The following is a 19,953-nucleotide window of genomic DNA, read 5'->3' on the forward strand; positions in this document are numbered from 1 at the left end:
CAGGGAAGCCTAGTGTGCTGCAGTCCACAGGGTCGGAAAGCACTGGACACGACCGAGCGAGTGAACAACAACATTGCCTTTCTGCGTACGTACACTGCTCACCACTTACCTTTACGCGATACATTCCTTGAGTTCTGTCTGTGGCTAACAGACTTTTCATTTCCTAGTAGTTACCTATACCTCAAATATCTTTAAAGTTTTCGCATCAATCTTAACAAACGTATGCATTTTTTTTTAGTAGAACTGCGTAGTCTTTAAAGTAAAAGTGCATCTTCTAAGGTAGAGGAGAGGCAGGGTAACTGCTCTGTTCTTGCCGTTTACTGAGGAGAAATTGGGCCAAAGTGATGGGTCAGTGGCCCCTGAGAATCTGGAAGGGAGTGAAGAGTAGGGAGAAAGAACACTTTGAGCTGTGGCGACCGGGTTGTCAGAGGCTGTGCAGGGGACAGGAGCGTGGTCCCGAGGCTGCGTGGCCAGCAGGGGCCCTGCGCGATCCAGGGATGCAGGCAGCCTGGGCCACTTTCCTGGGGGTCAGAGGAAGGCGCTGGATCCTTGCAGAAGTTGGACCTGATCGAAAGCCCTGAGGCTTGGTGTGCTGTGTCACCTGGTCAAGTCTGCCCAGGGGAAAGAAGCAGACCCTGACTACAGAAGAGAGTGGCCTGGAGCAGGGCGAGAGTGACATTGCAGAGACAGATGTGGGAGAGAACTGACGCCAAGTGCGAAAGATTGACCTTCCCAACCGGCGTAGTTCAGACGGAGAGTCCTGAGAGCGGCACTGGAGGTGTGTGTTGGGACTGTGGGAAGGGAGGGAGGGCCTTGTTGGGCGTGGTGACGGGTCTGATCTGGGGCTTGAGGGACAGGGAGGCGCCAGTGATGACACCCAGGCCCCAGGCTTGTGCACTTGGAAGGTGCTGTGGATCTGTGATGTGAGGAACACGGGGAGAAGACTGATTTGGGGCGCTTGGAGGTCTCATGACTTTTCTCAGCATAATTTCAAATGTCTGGAAATAGTAGGAGCTCCCCAACACCCGCCACCCAGAGTTACCAGCGGTGGACGCTCTGTCCCATTTGTTCTATGATTCTTTCCCTTTTCCCTGACACAAGAACATGTGTGTGTATGTGTATATACATATATATAATATTTTCTGAACTGTTTGAGAATGAATTAGAGACACTGTATCCTCCACCCCTAAATGCTCCAGGCTGTCTCCTAAGATGAACAGTAAGTCTCAGATAATCTGAAAATTTTAAGAATCGGGAAATTTAGCTTGACGTTACATCTGATCCTGCGTTCGCCTTTGCCATTGTCTCAGTGTCCTTTGCTGCTGCTTTCTTCTCTGCCCAGAGCCGCCCCGGACCATGCACCGTGTCTAACTGGCTTGTCTCTGTCAGCTCTGTAACCCGGCTGGCTTGTCAGTCTGTCCTTGTTTTCATGATGCTGGCGTGGTGAAGCCTGCCACCCCGCCGCGTGCGGGGGTGGGCGTCAGGTCCCTGCCTTGGGTGCTGTCTCTTTGCACGAGGAGGCTGGTCCCCGCAGGGCGGCCCCCGCCCCCTGGTCCTCTGACCCCCGTGACGGGGTCTGGCCGCTGGCAGGGTCCCAGCAGGAGCCCCTAGGCAGTAAGAAGAACCAGTGCACAGAGCCCTGCCCCGGACAGGAGCAGTGGAGGCCCGGGGGCTGAGGCGCTTCCCTGCACCCCTCCCGGCACCTGCTGCCAGCCCGTCGTCTTTGGCTTTCTTCCCTCTTGTCCTCCGACGTCTCCTCTCTTTGCCCTCCCTCCCTCCCCGCACCCCCTCCACTGCCCCTTCTCTCCTCCCTGTCTCTCTGGTGGCAGGTGCACCTTGGTGCCCCCTGCCTTCCTGGGGGCCTGGCCCAGGACACCCAGGAGGCACCCGAGGGGAACCACCGGGCAGCCCCGCCCTCTGGTCCCCCACCCTCTGGCCTCCCAGGATGGGACGGCTGGGGGTGGGGGAGACGTGGGAAGTCCCAGCTCTCAGCACCCCCAGCATGTCTGAGCTGCAGTGTCTGTTTGTTTCCTTTATTAAAGTGTGTTTTTATCTTAGAAAAGCTGTAGGCCACTTATTTTACAGAAGGTCCCTCGATGTGGATCTGTCAAACGTGTTTCCATGACAGAGTCAAGTCCCGCAGGTCGGGCAGGGTGACCGCCGAAGCGGCGCTGTGTTTCCAGTGGGTCGTGTCAGAGGCACACGATGTGCATTCAGTTGGTGAGGTGGACTTTAATCTCTCTTTAAAAAAACACTATTTCCTTTCGATCGCGCTGGGTCTTTGTTGCTGCCTGTGGGCGCTCTAGTCCCGGTGCTTCCCTCGTGGAGCCCGGGCTCTCGCTGCACGAGCCTCAGTAGCTGTAGTGCGCGGGCTCAGTGGTTGTGTCTCGAGGGCCCTGGAGCGTGCGGGCGTCAGGAGCTGTGCAGGGCTTAGTGGTTCCTCCTCAGCGTGTGGAATCTTCCCGGACCAGGGGTCGACCGGTGTCCCCTGCGTTGGCAAGTGGGTTCTTAGCCACTGTGCCACCAGGCAACTCCAGATTTGACCTCTTGCTTCAGGTGGTATCTGCTACTTTTCTCCACTGTGAGATTATTATTTTCCATTTTTAATTAAGAAGCAATTTGCGGGGAGATAATTTGAAACATCCTGTTCATCAAACTTCGGCCCACTGACTTAGCACCCACAGTGATTCTTGCTTGAGTCAGTTATTACCCCGTTTACTGTATCCCAGTTTTAGTTGGTATTCTGCTACAAGGAAGAGTTTTCCCTTCTTTTTCTTTCACACACTTACTTATTTGGTTACATCAGGATGGACATTCTCCTTCATCCAGGCGGGTTATAATCGCTTGGTGTCACTATTTATTTGATGTTCAGGTTGTCTTAGGTTTGGCTGATTGGAGTCTTCTCCCAGTGGAGCCCTGCGAGCTGACACGGCCCCCTGTTGGCTCTGACCCTTCCTGGCACGCACATGCACGTATTCTTAGCTGAGCATGTGCTTTGCTGGTCCAGCTCGGGAGGAAGCAGCCACTTCTTGAGGAGTCCTGGTTGCTTTCGTGGGAGGGTCTTGGAGACCAGGATGGAGGTGCGCTCTGGCAGCTGCCGGGGCTCAGCAGACGTGACCTGCGGCTCAGGTGCCCTGTCGCCGTCAGAGGCGCGTGGCAGTTGCCGTGTGCTCACGCTGACTCTTCCTATCGGAGGCCGGCTCCACGGAACTCGCCCTCACCTTCCCCTCGCCCTGTGCGTTACTGCCCCTGCCGCCCAGGAACCTGGCTCTGGGCTTGGGGTTGAGGTTCCCCAGCGTCCTGGAGGCTGGTGAGGCTCTGCAGCTCGGAAGAGGCCCTTGTGTCTCTCAGGGCAGCGGGAGGGGTGGGGTGGGGACTTAACCCCTGGGGTGCAGCATGGAGGGACGGGGAGCCCCTGCCCGTGCTGTGCTCCGGGCGCCCTTCTGGGTGCTGATGCCGAGGATGGGAAAGGGCCCGCTCTCCTGGAGGCTGTGGTGTGCAGGGAATAGCAGACCCGGATATCATGGGACAGCAGTTATGAGAACAGGATGACCGATGGGAAGAGGGGTCTGGGGATGATGGCTCACAGCTCCCGTGGGAGGATGAGGGCTGACTGGGCCTTGTGGAGCCCAGAGACTCAGTGTCTGTGGCGCACTGGCCGGCGCGGAGGGGCAGAGGGTGAGGTCCAGAGCCGGGGAGGCAGACGCCTGACACACATGGGCAGCGGGGGACGGCCTGGACTCGGGGAGAGGATGACTGCACCCAGGGACCCCCATCAAGTAAGACAGGGCTCCAGAGCGCCAGCATGGCAGCACCCTGCCGTGCCGCTTCCCGCTGCTGCTGAAATAGGCTGGCTGGAGACCGCTCTGGTTTCGAGAGGGAATGCTGCTGCAGAAGTCGGGTGGCCTAGAGGGGTTCTCAGGGCTTTCAAAGCGGAGAGGACAAGTAGGTTGGGGTTGCTAGTGCAGAGTCTGGGACTTGAGGGGAAATTTGAAATCTGTGCATATCTTTAGAACAAGGCCAATGACTAAAATTTTACACAGTAACGTTTCCGACCATCAGATGCCCACTGCGTGCAGCGGGCACGGAGCTGCTGCGGGTGAGTCGTGGGAATAAGAGGCCTGGGCCTGGGTGAGTCCCTCCTTGTCAACAGTGGGTTTAGGAACTGTCCGTCATTTTGACAGGCAGACTCTTTGTAACTTAATCTTTGATTACTGGTACTAGGATTTTTTTTTCTTTAATGTTACTGATCATTTTTGTGTCTTTTGGTTGATGTAGAGTTCAAGCTCTAGGGTTTACTTTCACTTGGAGTTTTTGATACTCACAGATTCTGTCTTACTAATTGTCTTAGACACAGTTTTTAGATTCGGAAATTAAGGCAGCAGTCCCCTGGCTGAGTAGTGACATTTCTGAAATGCACTCCCCTCATACTGTTACAGGTGCTGACTCAGCTCTGTGGGGAAGGGCCCTGAGCAAGACTGTTGCTGTGCTCTCCGCCCGTGCCCAAGCCTCTCAGGTGGTTGTGAGTTTCAAAGCTTTGCTCTAGCCAGGGTTTATTTATAGTAACATGAGCGTGGTAGGTTCTCGCTTCAGTCCTGGTACACGAGAAAAACTTGTCTCTTCTCCGTTGCACTTCTGGGAGTGGAGTTTCAGTTTTCTCAAGTATTAATGTCTTATCTTCTTGTACTCTGGAGATGAGGGGGAGGGTGAAGCTTCTTACCTTTGATTCTGCCTATTTATTTTCTAACATGCAGTTTCAGTTCATTCGATCTAAACAGGGAGCAGCTGCAGACCCGCCGTTTTGAAGAGCGACAGTTTTGCACTGTTTGCAAAGTGATAGGCCTTCAACATTGTCTTTCCAGCAGATGCAGTTCTTGAAGCCTTGTTCTTAAACGGGACCTACTTTACGATGCTCAGTACACAGTTTTGCATTCTTTAAGGATGGAATGATCTGTTTTTGTCATATTCTTAAAACATTCTGAGACTTGCTATGGCTCCTTTCCCTTTTCCTTGCATTGAAATTTTTTGAAACTTACACTTTCATAACTTAGACTTGTGGGTACATCATAGCACAATGAAAATAGCCCCTAAGCTGTCCTCTTCCACCTTCCAGTTTCGTGATCCTGGCAGACCATCGTTATTTTTGAATCTGTTTAGCTACATGGTTTAGGGTTAAGACTCTGTGTTTATCAGCTGTGTACCTTTGGCACAATACCTGTCTTGAGTTCCTCATATGTAGAACAGGGACAAGAGAATTGTTCATATTGAAGACAGGATGCGTGCACACTGCTTGCACAGAAAAGCCCTTAGTGAGCATCAGTTCAGTTCAGTTCAGTCGCTCAGTCGTGTCTGACTCTTTGCGACCCCATGAATCGCAGCACGCCAGGCCACCCTGTCCATCACCAACTCCCGAAGTTCACTCAGACTCACGTCCATCGAGTCAGTGATGCCATCCAGCTATCTCATTCTCTGTCGTCGCCTTCTCGTCCTGCCCCCATTCCCTCCCAGCATCAGGGTCTTTTCAAATGAGTCAACTCTTCTCATGAAGTGGCCAAAGTACTGGAGTTTCAGCTTTAGCATCATTCCTTCCAATGAACACCCAGAACTGATCTCTTTCAAAATGGACTGGTTGGATCTCCTTGCAGTCCAAGGGACTCTCAAGAGTCTTCTCCAACACCACAGTTCAAAAGCATCAATTCTTTGGTGCTCAGCTTTCTTCACAGTCCAACTCTTACATCCATATATGACCACTGGAAAAACCATAGCCTTGGCTAGACGGACCTTTGTTGGCAAAGTAATGTCTCTCCTTTTGAATATGCTGTCTAGGTTGATCATAACTTTCCTTCCAAGGAGTAAGCGTCTTTTAATTTCATGGCTGCAGTCACCATCTGCAGTGATTTTGGAGCCCTGTTTCCCCATCTATTTGCCATGAAGTGATGGGACCGGATGCCATGATCTTCGTTTTCTGAATGTTGAGCTTTAAGCCAACTTTTTCACTCTCCTCTTTCACTTTCATCTAGAGGCTCTTTAGCTCCTCTTCACTTTCTGCCATAAGGGTGGTGTCATCTGCATATCTGAGGTTATTGATATTTCTCCCAGCAATCTTGATTCCAGCTTGTGCTTCTTCCAGCCCAGCGTTTCTCATGATGTACTCTGCATATAAGTTAAATAAGCAGGGTGACAATATACAGCCTTGACGCAGTCCTTTTCCTATTTGGAACCAGAACTGTTCCATGTCCAGTTCTAACTGTTGCTTCCTGACCTGCATACAGATTTCTCAAGAGGCAGGTCAGGTGGTCTGGTATGCCCATCTCTTTCAGAATTTTCCACAGTTTATTCTGATCCATACCTTCAAAGGCTTTGGCATAGTCAATAAAGCAGAAATAGATGTTTTTCTGGAACTCTCTTGCTTTTTCCACGATCCAGCAGATGTTGGCAGTTTGATCTCTGGTTCCTCTGCCTTTTCTAAAACCACCTTGAACATCTGGAAGTGCACAGTTCACGTATTGCTGAAGCCTGGCTTGGAGAATTTTGAGCATTACTTTACTAGTGTGTGAGATGAGTGCAATTGTGCGGTAGTTTGAACATTCTTTGGCATTGCCTTTCTTTGGGATTGGAATGAAAACTGGCCTTTTCCAGTCCTGTGGCCACTGCTGAGTTTTCCAAATGTGCTGGCATATTGAGTGCAGCACTTTCACAGCATCATCTTTCAGGATTTGAAATAGCTCAACTGGAATTCCGTCATCTCTACTAGCTTTGTTCGTAGTGATACTTTCTAAGGCCCACTTGACTTCACATTCCAGGATGTCTGGCTCTAGATGAGTGAGCACACCATCGTGATTATCCGGGTCATGAAGATCTTTTTTGTACAGTTCTCCTGTGTATTCTTGCCACCTCTTCTTAATATCTTCTGCTTCCCTACCATTTCTATCCTTTATCGAGCCCATCTTTGTATGAAATGTTCCCTTGGTATCCCTAATTTTCTTGAAGAGATCTCTAATCTTTCCCATTCTGTTGTTATTAACACAGTCCTAATATTTATGTGTATATTGTCTGGTTTGACAGTTTTACCAAGTTGTGATAAAGCTCATGGGTGGGGAAGGATGTAACGCAGTGTATAGATGTGATTGGATGTACAGTGTGGTGGAAAGTTTGTAGGCTGATGACAAGCAGTCAGTTTGTACAACTGGCGTTTGGGTACCAAGTCACCTGTGATGTTCACTTTTCATTGTTGTAGGAAAAAAATTTATCATGTATACATTTTATAATCATCTTAAAATCAAATGATTTCACTTTTAAATTTGTTCTACTAGTAGCTTCCGTTTAGTTCCTGGGATACAAGAATTTAAATGGACACTGACCCTGCATTCTGTAGTTTATGACAAAGCTTACCATCACCCTGCGGAGTCTGTCAGGTTTAAGACTGGCTCACAGCTGGTTAATGCAGCTCTGAAGGAAGGGAAGAATTTTCAATTATTAAATGAGGATGATATTTTTAGATGTCTCCAAAATCCCAAATTGGTCCAGCTACTCCTGACCTCTTTCCATAGTCCAGTATCCCCAGTTGCCTTTCGCATATTTCCACTTGGGTATTTTTGCTGTTGTTCCAAGCTCAGCATGTCTGGAGCTAAAGTCACAGTCCTGCTTCTGCAGCAGATGCTTCCTTGGTCTCCCTCCCTCTGTTGGTGGCGTGCCTCTTGCCTTGATCACCTCTGGGCGCCGTCTGACCCCTTCTCGCTGCTTTGTGCCTGGGCCCTCAGGGTTGTCCCTGTCCTTCCCTTCCTGTTGGCATCGCTGCCCTGCCTCCTTCCCATGTCATTTCCTGGTCTCTGCAGCCTCACCGTCAGTACTGAATACTAGATTAACTGTCCCCAGACATCAGTCATAATGGGTCAATTTCCTCCTATAAAACTGTCGGCAGATCCTTCAGTTCAGTTCAGTCCCTCAGTCATGTCTGACTCTTTGCAGCCCCATAGACTGCAGCATGCCATGCCTCCCTGTCCATTACCAGCTCCCGGAGTTCACTCAGACTCATGTCCATCTAGTCGGTGATGCCATCCAACCATCTCATCCTCTGTCATCCCCTTCTCCTCCCGCCTTCAGTTTTTCCCAGCATCACTGTCTTTTCCAGTGAGTCAGTTCTTCACATCAGGTGGCCAAAGTATTGGCGTTTCAGCTTCAGCATCAGTCCTTCCAGTGAATATTCAAGGCTGATATCCTTTAGGATGGACTAGTTGGATCTCTTTGCAGTCCAAGGGACTGCAAGTCCAAGAAGTCTCAAGAAGTCCAAGTCTCAAGAGTCTTCTCCAACACCACAGTTGAAAAGCATCAGTTCTTTGGCACTCAGCTTTCTCTATAGTCCAACTCTCACATCCATACATGACTACTGGAAAAACCGTAGCTTTGACTAGACGGACCTTTGTTGGCAAGGTAATGTCTCTGCTTTTTAATATGCATTGGAGAAGGAAATGGCAACCCACTCCAGTGTTCTTGCCTTGAGAATCCCAGGGGCAGGGGAGCCTGGTGGGCTGCCGTCTGTGGGGTCGCACAAGGTTGGACATGACTGAAGTGACTTAGCAGCAGCAGCAGCAGCATCTAGGTTGGTCATAACTTTTCTTCCAAGGAGTAAGCGTCTTTTAACTTCATGGCTGCAGTCACCATCTGCAGTGATTTTGGAGCCCCCCAAAATAAAGTCTGACACTGTTTCCACTGTTTCCCCATCTATTTCCCATGAAGTGATGGGACCGGATGCCATGATCTTCGTTTTCTGAATGTTGAGCTTTAAGCCAACTTTTTCACTCTCCTCTTTCACTTTCATCAAGAGGCTCTTTAGGCTCTTTCTGCCATAAGGGTGGTGTCATCTGCATATCTGAGGTTATTGATATTTCTCCCGGCAATCTTGATTCCAGCTTGTGCTTCTTCCAGCCCAGCGTTTCTCATGATGTACTCTGCATATAAGTTAAATAAACAGGGTGACAATATACAGCCTTGACATACTCCTTTTCCTATTTGGAACCAGTCTGTTGTTCCATGTCCAGTTCTAACTGTTGCTTCCTGACCTGCATACAGGTTTCTCAAGAGGCAGGTCAGGTGGTCTGGTATTCCCATCTCTTGCAGAATTTTCCACAGTTTTTTATGATCCACACAGTCAGAGGCTTTGCAATAGTCATTAAAGCAGAAATAGATGTTTTTCTGGAACTCTCTTACTTTTTCGATGATCCAGCGGTTGTTGGCAATTTGATTTCTGGTTCCTCTGCCTTTTCTAAAACCAGCTTGAACATCTGGAAGTTCACGGTTCATATACTGTTGAAGCCTGGCTTGGAGAATTTTGAGCATTACTTTACTAGCATGTGAGATGAGTGCAATTGTGCGGTAGTTTGAGCATTCTCTTTCTTTGGGATTGGAATGAAAACTGACCTTTTCCAGTCCCGTGGCCACTTCTGAGTTTTCCAAATGTGCTGGCATATTGAGTGCAGCACTTTCACAGCATCATCTTTCAGGATTTGAAACAGCTCAACTGGAATTCCATCACCTCCACTAGCTTTGTTCGTAGTGATGCTTCCTAAGACCTACTTGACTTCACATTCCAGGAAGTCTAGCTATAGGTGAGTGATCATAACCATCAGGATTATGTGGGTTGTGAAGATCTTTTCTGTACAGTTCTGTGTATTCTTGCCACCTCTTCTTAATATCTTCTGCTTCTGTTGGGTCCATACCACTTCTGTCCTCCTACCGGAACCCTTTCTCTGCCCGAGTTGTTGGGTCTTCTGTCTCCCTCTTCCCCCTCCTGTTTAGAGACCCTCTTCAGCCGCTCTGACTGCAGTTTCTGCTTGCTCTCCCCCTCCTGTTTTTCTGGGTGCAGCTGGGTCAGCCTGCCGTGGCGCCTGCTGCTTTGAGCTTGAAGCGCACACTTGGCCTCTCATTTTGTGCTGGGTTGTTTGCTGCTGAAACCGTTGTCTCCAGTTTCCGAGTTGGCAAGCTTGATCTGTGTAGACCATTTGTGGATTATTAGGTCCTTGGGCATAGGGAGTATTTCTAAATCCTTGAATTCCCCAGAACCCGCACTGGTGTGTAAAATGAACATGCAGTAATTATAATACTGTTATTTGATGAGGATATTTTTCTAAATGATTGGACTTTGCCAAAGCTTTAAGGTAGAATTGCTACAGAGTAATCAGTGCTGGTCAATATGCTCTTTGGACTTCTGTTCATGCCGTGACATTCCTGAGCTTACAGTAAAGCTGCCTCTTCACGAAGCTCCTCAAGTCGGCAGTGAGTGGCCGTGAACCCTGACTCTCCAGAGAAGGCGGACGAGGCCTGGCTGGCGGTTGCCTGGGTCCTGTGACTGCGGCTCCACCTGAGCCTGCTGCTCAGATGCCCACCTTTCTGGGGGGGGGCGGGGCGGGGGGCAGCGCCGACGCTCGTTCTCGCCGGGCCTCCTTCCCAGGGAGTGGCCTGACCTCCAGAGAGATGCCCAGAGGCTGGTCCCGTTGCTCAGCTGCCCGTCTGTCTCCCTGGGGCAGATCGGTCAGGCACCCAGGAGGGCTTCAGTGGGGTCGGACGGAGGTGGTCGGGGGTGGTGTAGTAACAAGGTTTTCTGGCGTTCGGGATGTTTGAGGGTGGTTCTCCTTGAACCTCAGCTCTAACTGGCCCTCAACAGGCCAAGCAGGGCGGGAGAGGCCAGCGTGGGGAGGCAAGGGGACAGTGGACGGTGGGCAGACGATGTTACACTCTCAGCTGTCGAGGCCTGGGGTCCCTGAAGTGACTGTCAGCCGCCTTTCCTGGTTGGCCGCTTGGATGGGAGAGGATTCAGACACGGGCTTTTGGGAATCTTGCCCTCGTCCTGCGTGTCTGAGTGCTCATGTGGGAGCGCTTTCCCCCGAGTTGCTGGGCTCAGGAGGCGTTTCTTCTTGATTATTCGCGGTGGCTTTTGTGATGTACTGAGACATTATCTTCTGTAAAGGGAAGTTCTCTCTCTTTCTCATTCCAGACTGTCTGCAGTGGTCAAATAAATCATCTGTTCGTTAAAGGGTTATTGTTGTTTCTAAAAGAAATCTTTTACGATATAAGTGATGCTATTAAATAAACTGTGTTTCTTTTATACAAATCTTGTAAGAACGTTTCCCCCTTAATCTTTGTAGAGAATGTGCCAGAGGAGCTCCGAGAGCCATTCTACACAGACCAGTATGACCAGGAGCACATCAAGCCGCCCGTGGTCGGCCTGCTGCTCTCCGCCGAGCTGTATTGCCGCGCCGGGAGCCTCATCCTCAGGAGCGATGCTGCGAAGCCCCTGTTGGGCCATGACGCCGTCATCCAGGCTTTAGCTCAGAAGGGCCTCTATGTCACCGACCAAGAGAAGCTGGTGACGGAGCGAGACCTACACAAGAAGCCCATCCAGATGGTGCGTCTCCCGTGGCCGTGCCGACGGCATGTGCCGTGTGTGCGTCTGCGCGTGAAGTGTGTTACCCAGCAGAGGGACCTAGGCTTTACAGTTGCACTGCCATCTCTGCCTGGCGTTTAAAAATTGTCTTTTTCCTCATAAACCTCATTTTCAAATTGAAGGTTTGTGTTTTTTAAGAACTGAAGTATGCTTGATTTACAGTGTTGTATTTCAGGTGTATAGCAGAGAGATCCAGTTAAGGAAGCGTTTAATGAACTAGTTTGGAATGTTTGGTGCCATTCTAATACGTGGGAGAAACAATCACATAATTTCCAACTAAAGTGAAATTTTTTTTTTTTTTTTTTTTCAGTTTAAAAGCTTACTTTTCTCCATCCCAGAGACTTTAAGAGATGTAAGGGGTCCTTGTCTTCTTAGGGAAGAGATGGGAGTTGTGAGTGTTCTTTTATCTGCGTGAATGACCTCTTGGTCTATTTCTGTGTGCTCGGTATTTGAGTTTATTTAACAACCGCGAACGCATTCTCATGGAGAACACGCAGGGCAGGGCTGGGTGCTGGCCTGGGCCGAGCAGGCGTGCCCTTCCTCCCCGCAGCTCCAGGGACACCAAGTGCTGGGTTCCCCGTGTCTGGCGTCAGTCTGTGGTACCGCTGGAACTCACGTTTACAAGATCCTGGGTGTCGAGAACGGTACTGGAACAGTGACTCATTCGCACATTGGGGTAGATCAGGCTCTCGTATGAGACTGGGTGTCTTCCTTGGAGGAGAGGAGAGGGGCGTGTGTGGAAGAGTATATGAAATTATGAGACTGAAGAAAGATGAGGGAAAATCAGTTTACCAAATAGAGCTCTAGAAGAGCTGATTGACCTACCTCTGCTTTCTGCCTGTTTTCCTTCTTTAAAACAACCTATTTTTATTATTTTCAAGAAATGAAGAATAACATCTCGAGAAAACTTTAGTTAATGAATTTAGTAATAGATTTATTAAACTGCAGAATCATTGAGGAAAACTAAGAATGTTTCTTGTCAGATGGGAGATTTTGGCCTTCTGTTGATGGCTGCAGGTTCACCTCACGGTTCCCTCTGAGGTTTGCACGCCTGCATGGCGCCCATGAGCAGCTTGCAGGCCCCAGGGCTGAGCAGAACTCCGCTCAGGGGCCCCGCAGCGGCTCCCCGTCCGCGCTCTCGAGTCCGCTCTGCCTGCTTTTGCTTCCACTGCTCAGGCCAAGGGGATGTTTACAGAGCATGTCCATGGTGCTGAGTCTGCGTCTGCGTCTGCCCAGTGCCAATTCTTCCAGGTACCAGTGGTACACGTCCCCTGACCTGCTCATCCTCAGAGAAGGTTATCTATTTTAGGTCCTTTCTAATAAGAATGAAGCAGACTTGCCACGCTTCCTTCATTATTCTTCCTAGTGAGGCTTATGTGTGTGAAGGTGCAGGTTTGGTAGACTACTCTTTGCTTTCCCATCAGGCTACTTTCACTCTGCATTGATCTTGCTAGTAAATCTGACTCCAGGAATTGAGGGCTTCCCTGGTGGCTCAGTTGGTAAAGAATCCGCCTGCATTGCAGGAGACCCCAGTTTGATTCCTCGGTCAGGAAGATCGGCTGGAGAAGGGATAGGCTACCCACTCCAGTATTCTTGGGATTCCCTTGTGGCTCAGCTGGTAAAGAATCCACCTGCAATGTGGGAGACCTGGGTTCGATCCCTGGAGAAGGGAAAGGCTACCCAGTCCAGTATTCTGGCCTGGAGAGTTCCATGGACTATAGAGTCCATGGGGTCAAAAAGAGTCAGACACGACTAAGCAACTTTCACTTCATTTTCGCTTTCCAGGAGCTGAGGTTTAAGGAATGTGATGTCAGGGGCGTGGTGCTGCGTCTCTGGGCCTGGCTTCTGTCTGTGGGCCTCAGACGCTCACGCTGGGCCGCACCGCGTCCCCCTGCTGTGTCGCACCTCCTGGTCCGTGCTCTCACTGTGCACTTTCAGTCTCTCTTACAACTTGATTTAAGGTTTTCCAGTTGCTGTGAAGTTTTGATTGATGATATTGTACTGTTACTATTTTTCTAAAACCTGTGTGAGAAAATTTCTTGAGTACTCGTAAAAACTTTGTTTCTTGAGAAATCATTCGTTTTGGTTTGAGACTAGTGAGTGTCCTTCCGTGCCCTGCATTTTGAGTGGTGCAGTGAAAACTAGTGTGTTTAAGTGCACCTGCTGCACTGGCCCCACCGCGCCTCCCGCCTCCCAGCTATCTTGGTTGCAGCCTTATTTCTGCCGCCGCCTCGCAGCCTCTGGGGAAATACTCAGGGGCAGCAGAAACGCCACTGTGAGGGTGAGGCGGGCTCGCTAAACAGAGGTGATCAGCTTGGGCTGGGTAGGGGTTGAAGGAAATGCCTTTTTTTTTTTTCGGGCAAAAGTGAGAACGCCTGTTGGGGATCTCTCCTCTCCATCCAAGTGCACTTAAAGAGAGATTGTGGGAGTACAGCCTGCAAAATATGCTCTTCTGTATTTACATCAATGGAAAAGTATTGTCAGGAAGTGTGTTTGTCAATAGTTAGGATGTACGTTAGCCGTTATTCAGCACATAGTTGTAGTCTGCAAGGTTGGCGGAAGGGCTGAACCGGGACGTGTGCGTGCCTGGCCCACGTCCGTGAGCAGGCCCAGACGCAGCGCGGGCACAGTCGCCGGGGGGGGGGGGGGGGGGCACAGGCTCTGAGGCCTGACGCCATTGCTCCAGTCGGCGTTAAACCTCGGCGACTTGTGCGCCCTGGAGCCGCAGTGCGTCCTAAGCCGGGTCAGGTCACCTCTCGGGCTCTCTGTCCACATAAGTACTGGTACGTAGGAGGACTTGGAATCTGAGGGACTTCTGGCATGTGGAGCCAGATGGGACTTGTAGCTTTTGAACTTTACTCTGCAACAAAATGAAGTTGCATGTGTACTGCGTTTGATATCATTACGTTGGGCTGATGGATTTGATCTATGTCATAAAATCTTAAATTCTATGAATTTCATAAATGATGCTGTGAAAGTGCTGCACTCAATGTGCCAGCACATTTGGAAAACTCAGCAGTGGCCACAGGACTAGAAAAGGTCAGTTTTCATTCCAATCCCAAAGAAAGGCAATGCCAAAGAAAGCCCAAAATACCGCACAATTGCACTTATCTCAGACGCTAGTAAAGTAATGCTCAAAATTCTCCAAGCCAGGCTTCAGCAGTACGTGAACCGTGAACTTCCAGATGTTGAAGGTGGTTTTAGAAAAGGCAGAGGAACCAGAGATCCAATTGCCAACATCTGCTGGATCATGGAAAAAGCAAGAGAGTTCCAGAAAAACATCTATTTCTGCTTTATTGACTATGCCAAAGCCTTTGAAGGTATGGATCAGAATAAACTGTGGAAAATTCTGCAAGAGATGGGAATACCAGACCACCTGACCTGCCTCTTGAGAAACCTATATGCAGGTGAGGAAGCAACAGTTAGAACTGAACATGGAGCAACAGACTGGTTCCAAATAGGAAAAGGAGTATGTCAAGGCTGTATATTGTCACCCTGCTTATTTAACTTCTATGCAGAGTACATCATGAGAAATGCTGGGCTGGAAGAAACACAAGCTGGAATCAAGATTGCCAAGAGAAATATCGATAACCTCAGATATGCAGATGACACCACCCTTATGGCAGAAAGTGAAGAAGAACTAAAAAGCCTCTTGATGAAAGTGAAAGAGGAGAGTGAGAAGGTTGGCTTAAAGCTCAACATTCAGAAAACGAAGATCATGGCATCCGGTCCCATCACTTCATGGCAAATAGATGGGGAAACAGTGGAAACAGTGTCAAACTTTTTTTGGGGGGGCTCCAAAATCACTGCAGATGGTGATTGCAGCCATGAAATTAAAAGACGCTTACTCCTTGGAAGAAAGTTATGACCAACCTAGATAGCATATTGAAAAGCAGAGACATTACTTTGCCAACAAAAGTCTGTCTAGCCAAGGCTATGGTTTTTCCAGTGGTCATGTATGGATGTGAGAGTTGGACTGTGAAGAAAGCTGAGTGCCGAAGAATTGATGCTTTTGAACTGTGGTGTTGGAGAAGACTCTTGAGAGTCCCTTGGACTGCAAGGAGATCCAACTAGTCCATCCTAAAGGAGATCAGCCCTGGGTGTTCATTGGAAGGACTGATGCTGAAACTCTAGTACTTTGGCCACCTCATGCGAAGAGTTGACTCATTGGAAAAGACCCTGATGCTGGGAGGGAATGGGGGCAGGAGAAGAAGGGGATGACAGAGGATGAGATGGCTGGATGTCATCACCGACTCAATGGACATGAGTTTGGGTGAACTCCAGGAGTTGGTGATAGACAGGGAGGCCTGGCGTGCTGCGATTCATGGGGTGGTAAAGAGTCGGACACTACTGAGTGACTGAACTGAACTAAACTGAAAGAGCCTTAGAGATCAGAGCTGACCTGTGTGTAGTAGAAAACTTGCCAGCTGGGAGCAGCCTGGGGAACACAGTCCAGGGGGACTTTGAACACAGACTTCCTGGCCCTCCAGAGCTGCTAGCATGGCGCCTTAGAACAGGGGTCGAGGCACCTTGAAGCATGCAGGGTCCCCAGGCAGGGTTTGAACTCATGTCCCTATAGTGGGAGCATGGAGTCTCAACCTCTGGACCACCTGGGAAGTCCACCTGGGACATGTATTTTTAACAAGTGTTCAGAGTGACTTCTATGATCAGGAATGTGATCTGAGAAATTTGATCTACTCCAGAGTCATTTCACATATGTAATACTTAGAATTTAGAGGTTAAGCAATTTGGCCAGGGTAGCACTGTTATTTGGAGAGGGCAATGGCACCCTACTCCAGTGTTCTTGCCTGGAAAATCCCATGGACGGAGGAGCCTGGTGGGCTGCCGTCTATGGGGTCGAACAGAGTCGGACACTACTGAAGTGACTTAGCAGCAGCAGCAGCACTATTATTTAGTAGCAAGACTAGAATTAGAATCTGAATGAGCTAAAACTGTGACTTTCTAATGTATAATGCTATAATCCAAAGCAAATTTGAGCGCTTAAATATTTGGATTCATGCTATGTAAACTGTAGATTGGTTATGAAATCAAACTCTTGGTTGTAAATCAGCTTTCCACTCATGTTTGCATGTATAGGAAAAAGAGTTGGTATTCGTAAAGCTCTATTAAAGTAAATATATGTATATAGTATGTGTGATATGAAATAATGAGATTGATTTCCATGTTTGATTTATAAAATAACCTTCATTACTTAATCAGATCTTGTTCTGAAGCTAAAGAAAAATTTTATTTTGAAGTGTTTCTTTTAATGAGTACCAGAAAGAGCTTTAGTAGTCTGTTTGCTTAATGGGAACTAAAGTGTGCTGATCGATCATTTGATAAGGAAGGCATGAAACGTTCTCTTGGTGAACTATCAGCATTGCTATGATGGATGCTTGGGGCAGTCACACAGTATAAGCTGAAGAATTATAATGCGCCTCTGGTGCTGCCCCTTAGGGCTTCCCTGCTGGCTCAGACGATAAAGAATCCGCGTGCAGTGTAGACCAGGGCTCGCTCCCTGGGCCAGAAAGATGCCCTGGAGGAGGGCATGGCGCCCACTCTAGCACTCTTGCCTGGAGAAGCCCATGGACAGAGGAGCCTGGTGGGCCACAGTCCACGGGGTCACAAACAGTAGGAGACGACTGAGCGACTCTCACTCACTCTCACACACACACACTCCCACACACACGCTCTCACACACACTCACTCTCACACTCTCACACACACGCTATCCATTACCCTGCCTTGCTGTAGGATAAGGCCAGTGAAGCTGTGTTTAAAGCAGAGGGATGATGGGAGCATCTGTTTGCCCTCAGGAAGGCTGTCCCTGCAAGTAAAGGGGTGTGGCTTTATCGCGTTTTGTCGTCCGCATTGTCCTGACCACGGGTGCCTGCACTTGGATGATGTGGACCTTAGAATCCAGAGAGAAAGAAGAATCCAGAAAGAAAGAGGAAAATGCTTGTTGGCATGAAATCGGTGTTCCCTGTGGGAGTGTAAGCCGTAGCACTGAGATCGTACAGGCGGATGTGGTGACTGCTGCCCGCTGGTGAGGAAAGGCGTCGGGGATGAGTGATTCACGCTGTTTCCATGGGTGGGACGGGATCGGTGTGAGGCGGCAGGCTGAAGAAGGTCCTGACCCAGTGTGGGCTGTGCAGGCGTGCTGTGCGTCACCAGTGATATCGCCCCCTGCACGGGGGCCACACGTGAGGGGAGCCCGGAAAATCGGCCGGTTGCCTCGACTGAAGAGGCTGTGAGCCCGAGTTGGGATTTTTAACTCTTGTGCGTTACAGGATCACGGAGTGAGTTTCCGTGCTGCTTTCCTGGGGGTTTGCTGTGGCAGCAGTGGTGTGTGGAGTTGTTTCTATCCTGCCTGCATCAAACAAACAGAAGAGCAAAACCCTGCCGGCCCGTCCTCCTCGCTGCTGCCCCCTGCAGCACACTCGCCCCCGACTGCTGTTCTGGGGTCCCCAGGGCGCCACCGTCGCTGGAACTCAGTCACTGACCCATGTAAGAAGTTTAGAAATTGCCCTTTAGAGAAAGAGGGTTACATAAATGTGAGATTTATTAACAGTAGTGGCTGAGGAAGGACTTATTTCTAGTCACCCGTGTAGAATAATATCTTGGAAACTATGAGCAGAGCTTATCTGTGAAAAATTATTCTAAATTCTTCCGGCATTTGTTGAACAGGATTTTCTTCATGCGTAGTGCTGGGTATTCCATGAATCATGGACCTGGTTTGGATTCCGTTAGTATTTCAAGGCTCAAAGTCACATTATCTTTTGATACAACCATTTTTTTTAACATTTGACTTAGCGTTTATTTTATTTAGAACTCCAGATTACTTTCTTCTAGAAATAACTTGTTGAATGTGTGTTCATTTTACCGGATGGTCTCACAAAACCTTTATGTTTATAATCAACCTGAATAGGCCATCTATTAATGTTTTCCAGTTTATTGACAGCACTTCTGCCGGATACTCTGTATCACCTACTGTGACTGGGAGGAGCCTCTGTCCTCCAGAGACTCGCATTCTCCTGGGGGTTAGAGAAACAAGCAACTTATAATACGTGTGTTTCAGGAGTGGAGGGGCTCCAGACTCGCTCCTGCTCTTGGGCCGAGTCTTGACGGCTCTGAAGGGGCTTCTGGGTGGGCACAGAGGTGCAGCTGGTGTGTGGGCGCGTGCCGTCGGAGTGCAGCTTCGGCCCGGGGGCGTGTCCAGAGACGACGAGCACTGAGGCCGGAGCACTGGACGGGGATGGGCATGATGACCCTGCGTGTCCTTCATCCTGGAGGTGATGGCTCTGCAGCAGGCAGGGCAGCATCGGGCTCGCGTTGCAGACGGTCACTCTGCTGGGGGAGCGAGCACGGCGGCTGTGGAGGTGCCGGAGAAGCGTTGCTGAGGTGGAATCGAGGTGACTCTGTCTGTCTGTCCCTCCCTGCACCCTCCCACCTTGGTGACTGTAAGTTCATTCTCCAAGCCTGTTTCTGTTTTGTCGGTCTGTCCATCTGGATCATCTTTTTAGATTCTACATATAAGTGCTGTCAGGTGATACTTGCCTTTCTCTGCCTGGCTTCCCTCGTATGGTGACCCCAGGTCCACCCGCACTGCGGCCAGTGGCGCCATGTCGTTCTTCCACGGCTCGCGTCCCGTCGCTGTGCGCCCCACATCTTCTCTATCCATCGTCTGTCAGTGGATCTGGGTTGCTTCTGTGTCTTGACTGTGGTGTGTCGTGCTGCTGTGAATGTTGGGGTGCATGTATCCTTTCGAACGAAGCTTTTCTCCAGGTATCTATCCGCCCGGGAGTGGGGCTGCCAGGCCCTGTGGTCGCTCTGTGCTTAGTTTCTTTCTGAAGGAGCCCATGCTGCGGCCCGTGGCGGCTGCCGGCTCACACTCCCGCCGGCGGCGTGGGAGGGCTCCCTGCTGTCCAGCTTCTGTCGCTTGTGTGGTTTTGATGATGGCCATTCTGACCCACGTGGGGTGACACCTCACTGAGTTTTGATTTGCATTTCTCTAATAATTAGCGCGGTTAAGCATCTTTTCATCTGCCTCTTGGCCATCTGTGTGTCTTCCTTGGGGAAACGTCTGTGTAGGCCGTCTGCCCGCTTTTGCCTGGGTGTCTGTTCCTTCGGTATTGAGCTGCATCATGAGCCGGGTAGACTTTGGAGACTAGCCCCTGGCGGTGCAGCGGCTCCCCGGCCCGCCCCAACCCCTGACCTGGTGCGTGCTCTTCCTGCACACGCCGTGCTGCCACCCCTGTTCTCGTCCTTGTGGATTTTGCTCTGCGTCGATTCTGGGAGCCTGGCAGGAACTGTCAGCGTGAAGCAGGGTGTCCCTCCGTGAGAAGGGTGTATGGCAGCCACGAGGAGCGTGGGGAGAGGAGCAGATGGGAGACTGAGCACAGGGGAGGCTGGCTGGATGGGCCAGGCCTCTCTGGGCTCAGCAGAGTCCCATAGGCTCTGGCTTATAAGCAACCAGAGTTCATCCCTCGCGCCCTGCTCTGGAGGCGGGGGGC

General features: G+C 50.0%; 1 protein-coding gene across 5 annotated transcripts in view; it reads left to right on the top strand.

Moving 5' to 3' along the window:
• Window positions 1-19,953, top strand: part of CAMSAP2 (calmodulin regulated spectrin associated protein family member 2) — a 96,652-nt gene that overhangs the window by 10,124 nt on the left and 66,575 nt on the right. For 4 of the 5 annotated variants that reach the window (XM_018060830.1, XM_018060832.1, XM_018060831.1 and 1 more), the window contains exon 2: window positions 11,142-11,401. The exons of the other annotated variant lie outside the window; for it this stretch is intronic. In XM_018060830.1, the coding sequence (XP_017916319.1) occupies window positions 11,142-11,401 (260 nt within the window). The remainder of the gene's footprint in view (window positions 1-11,141; window positions 11,402-19,953) is intronic. 5 annotated transcript variants of the gene reach the window in all.

Source organism: Capra hircus, chromosome 16 (genome assembly GCF_001704415.2).
Source record: "Capra hircus breed San Clemente chromosome 16, ASM170441v1, whole genome shotgun sequence".
NCBI lineage: Eukaryota > Metazoa > Chordata > Mammalia > Artiodactyla > Bovidae > Capra > Capra hircus.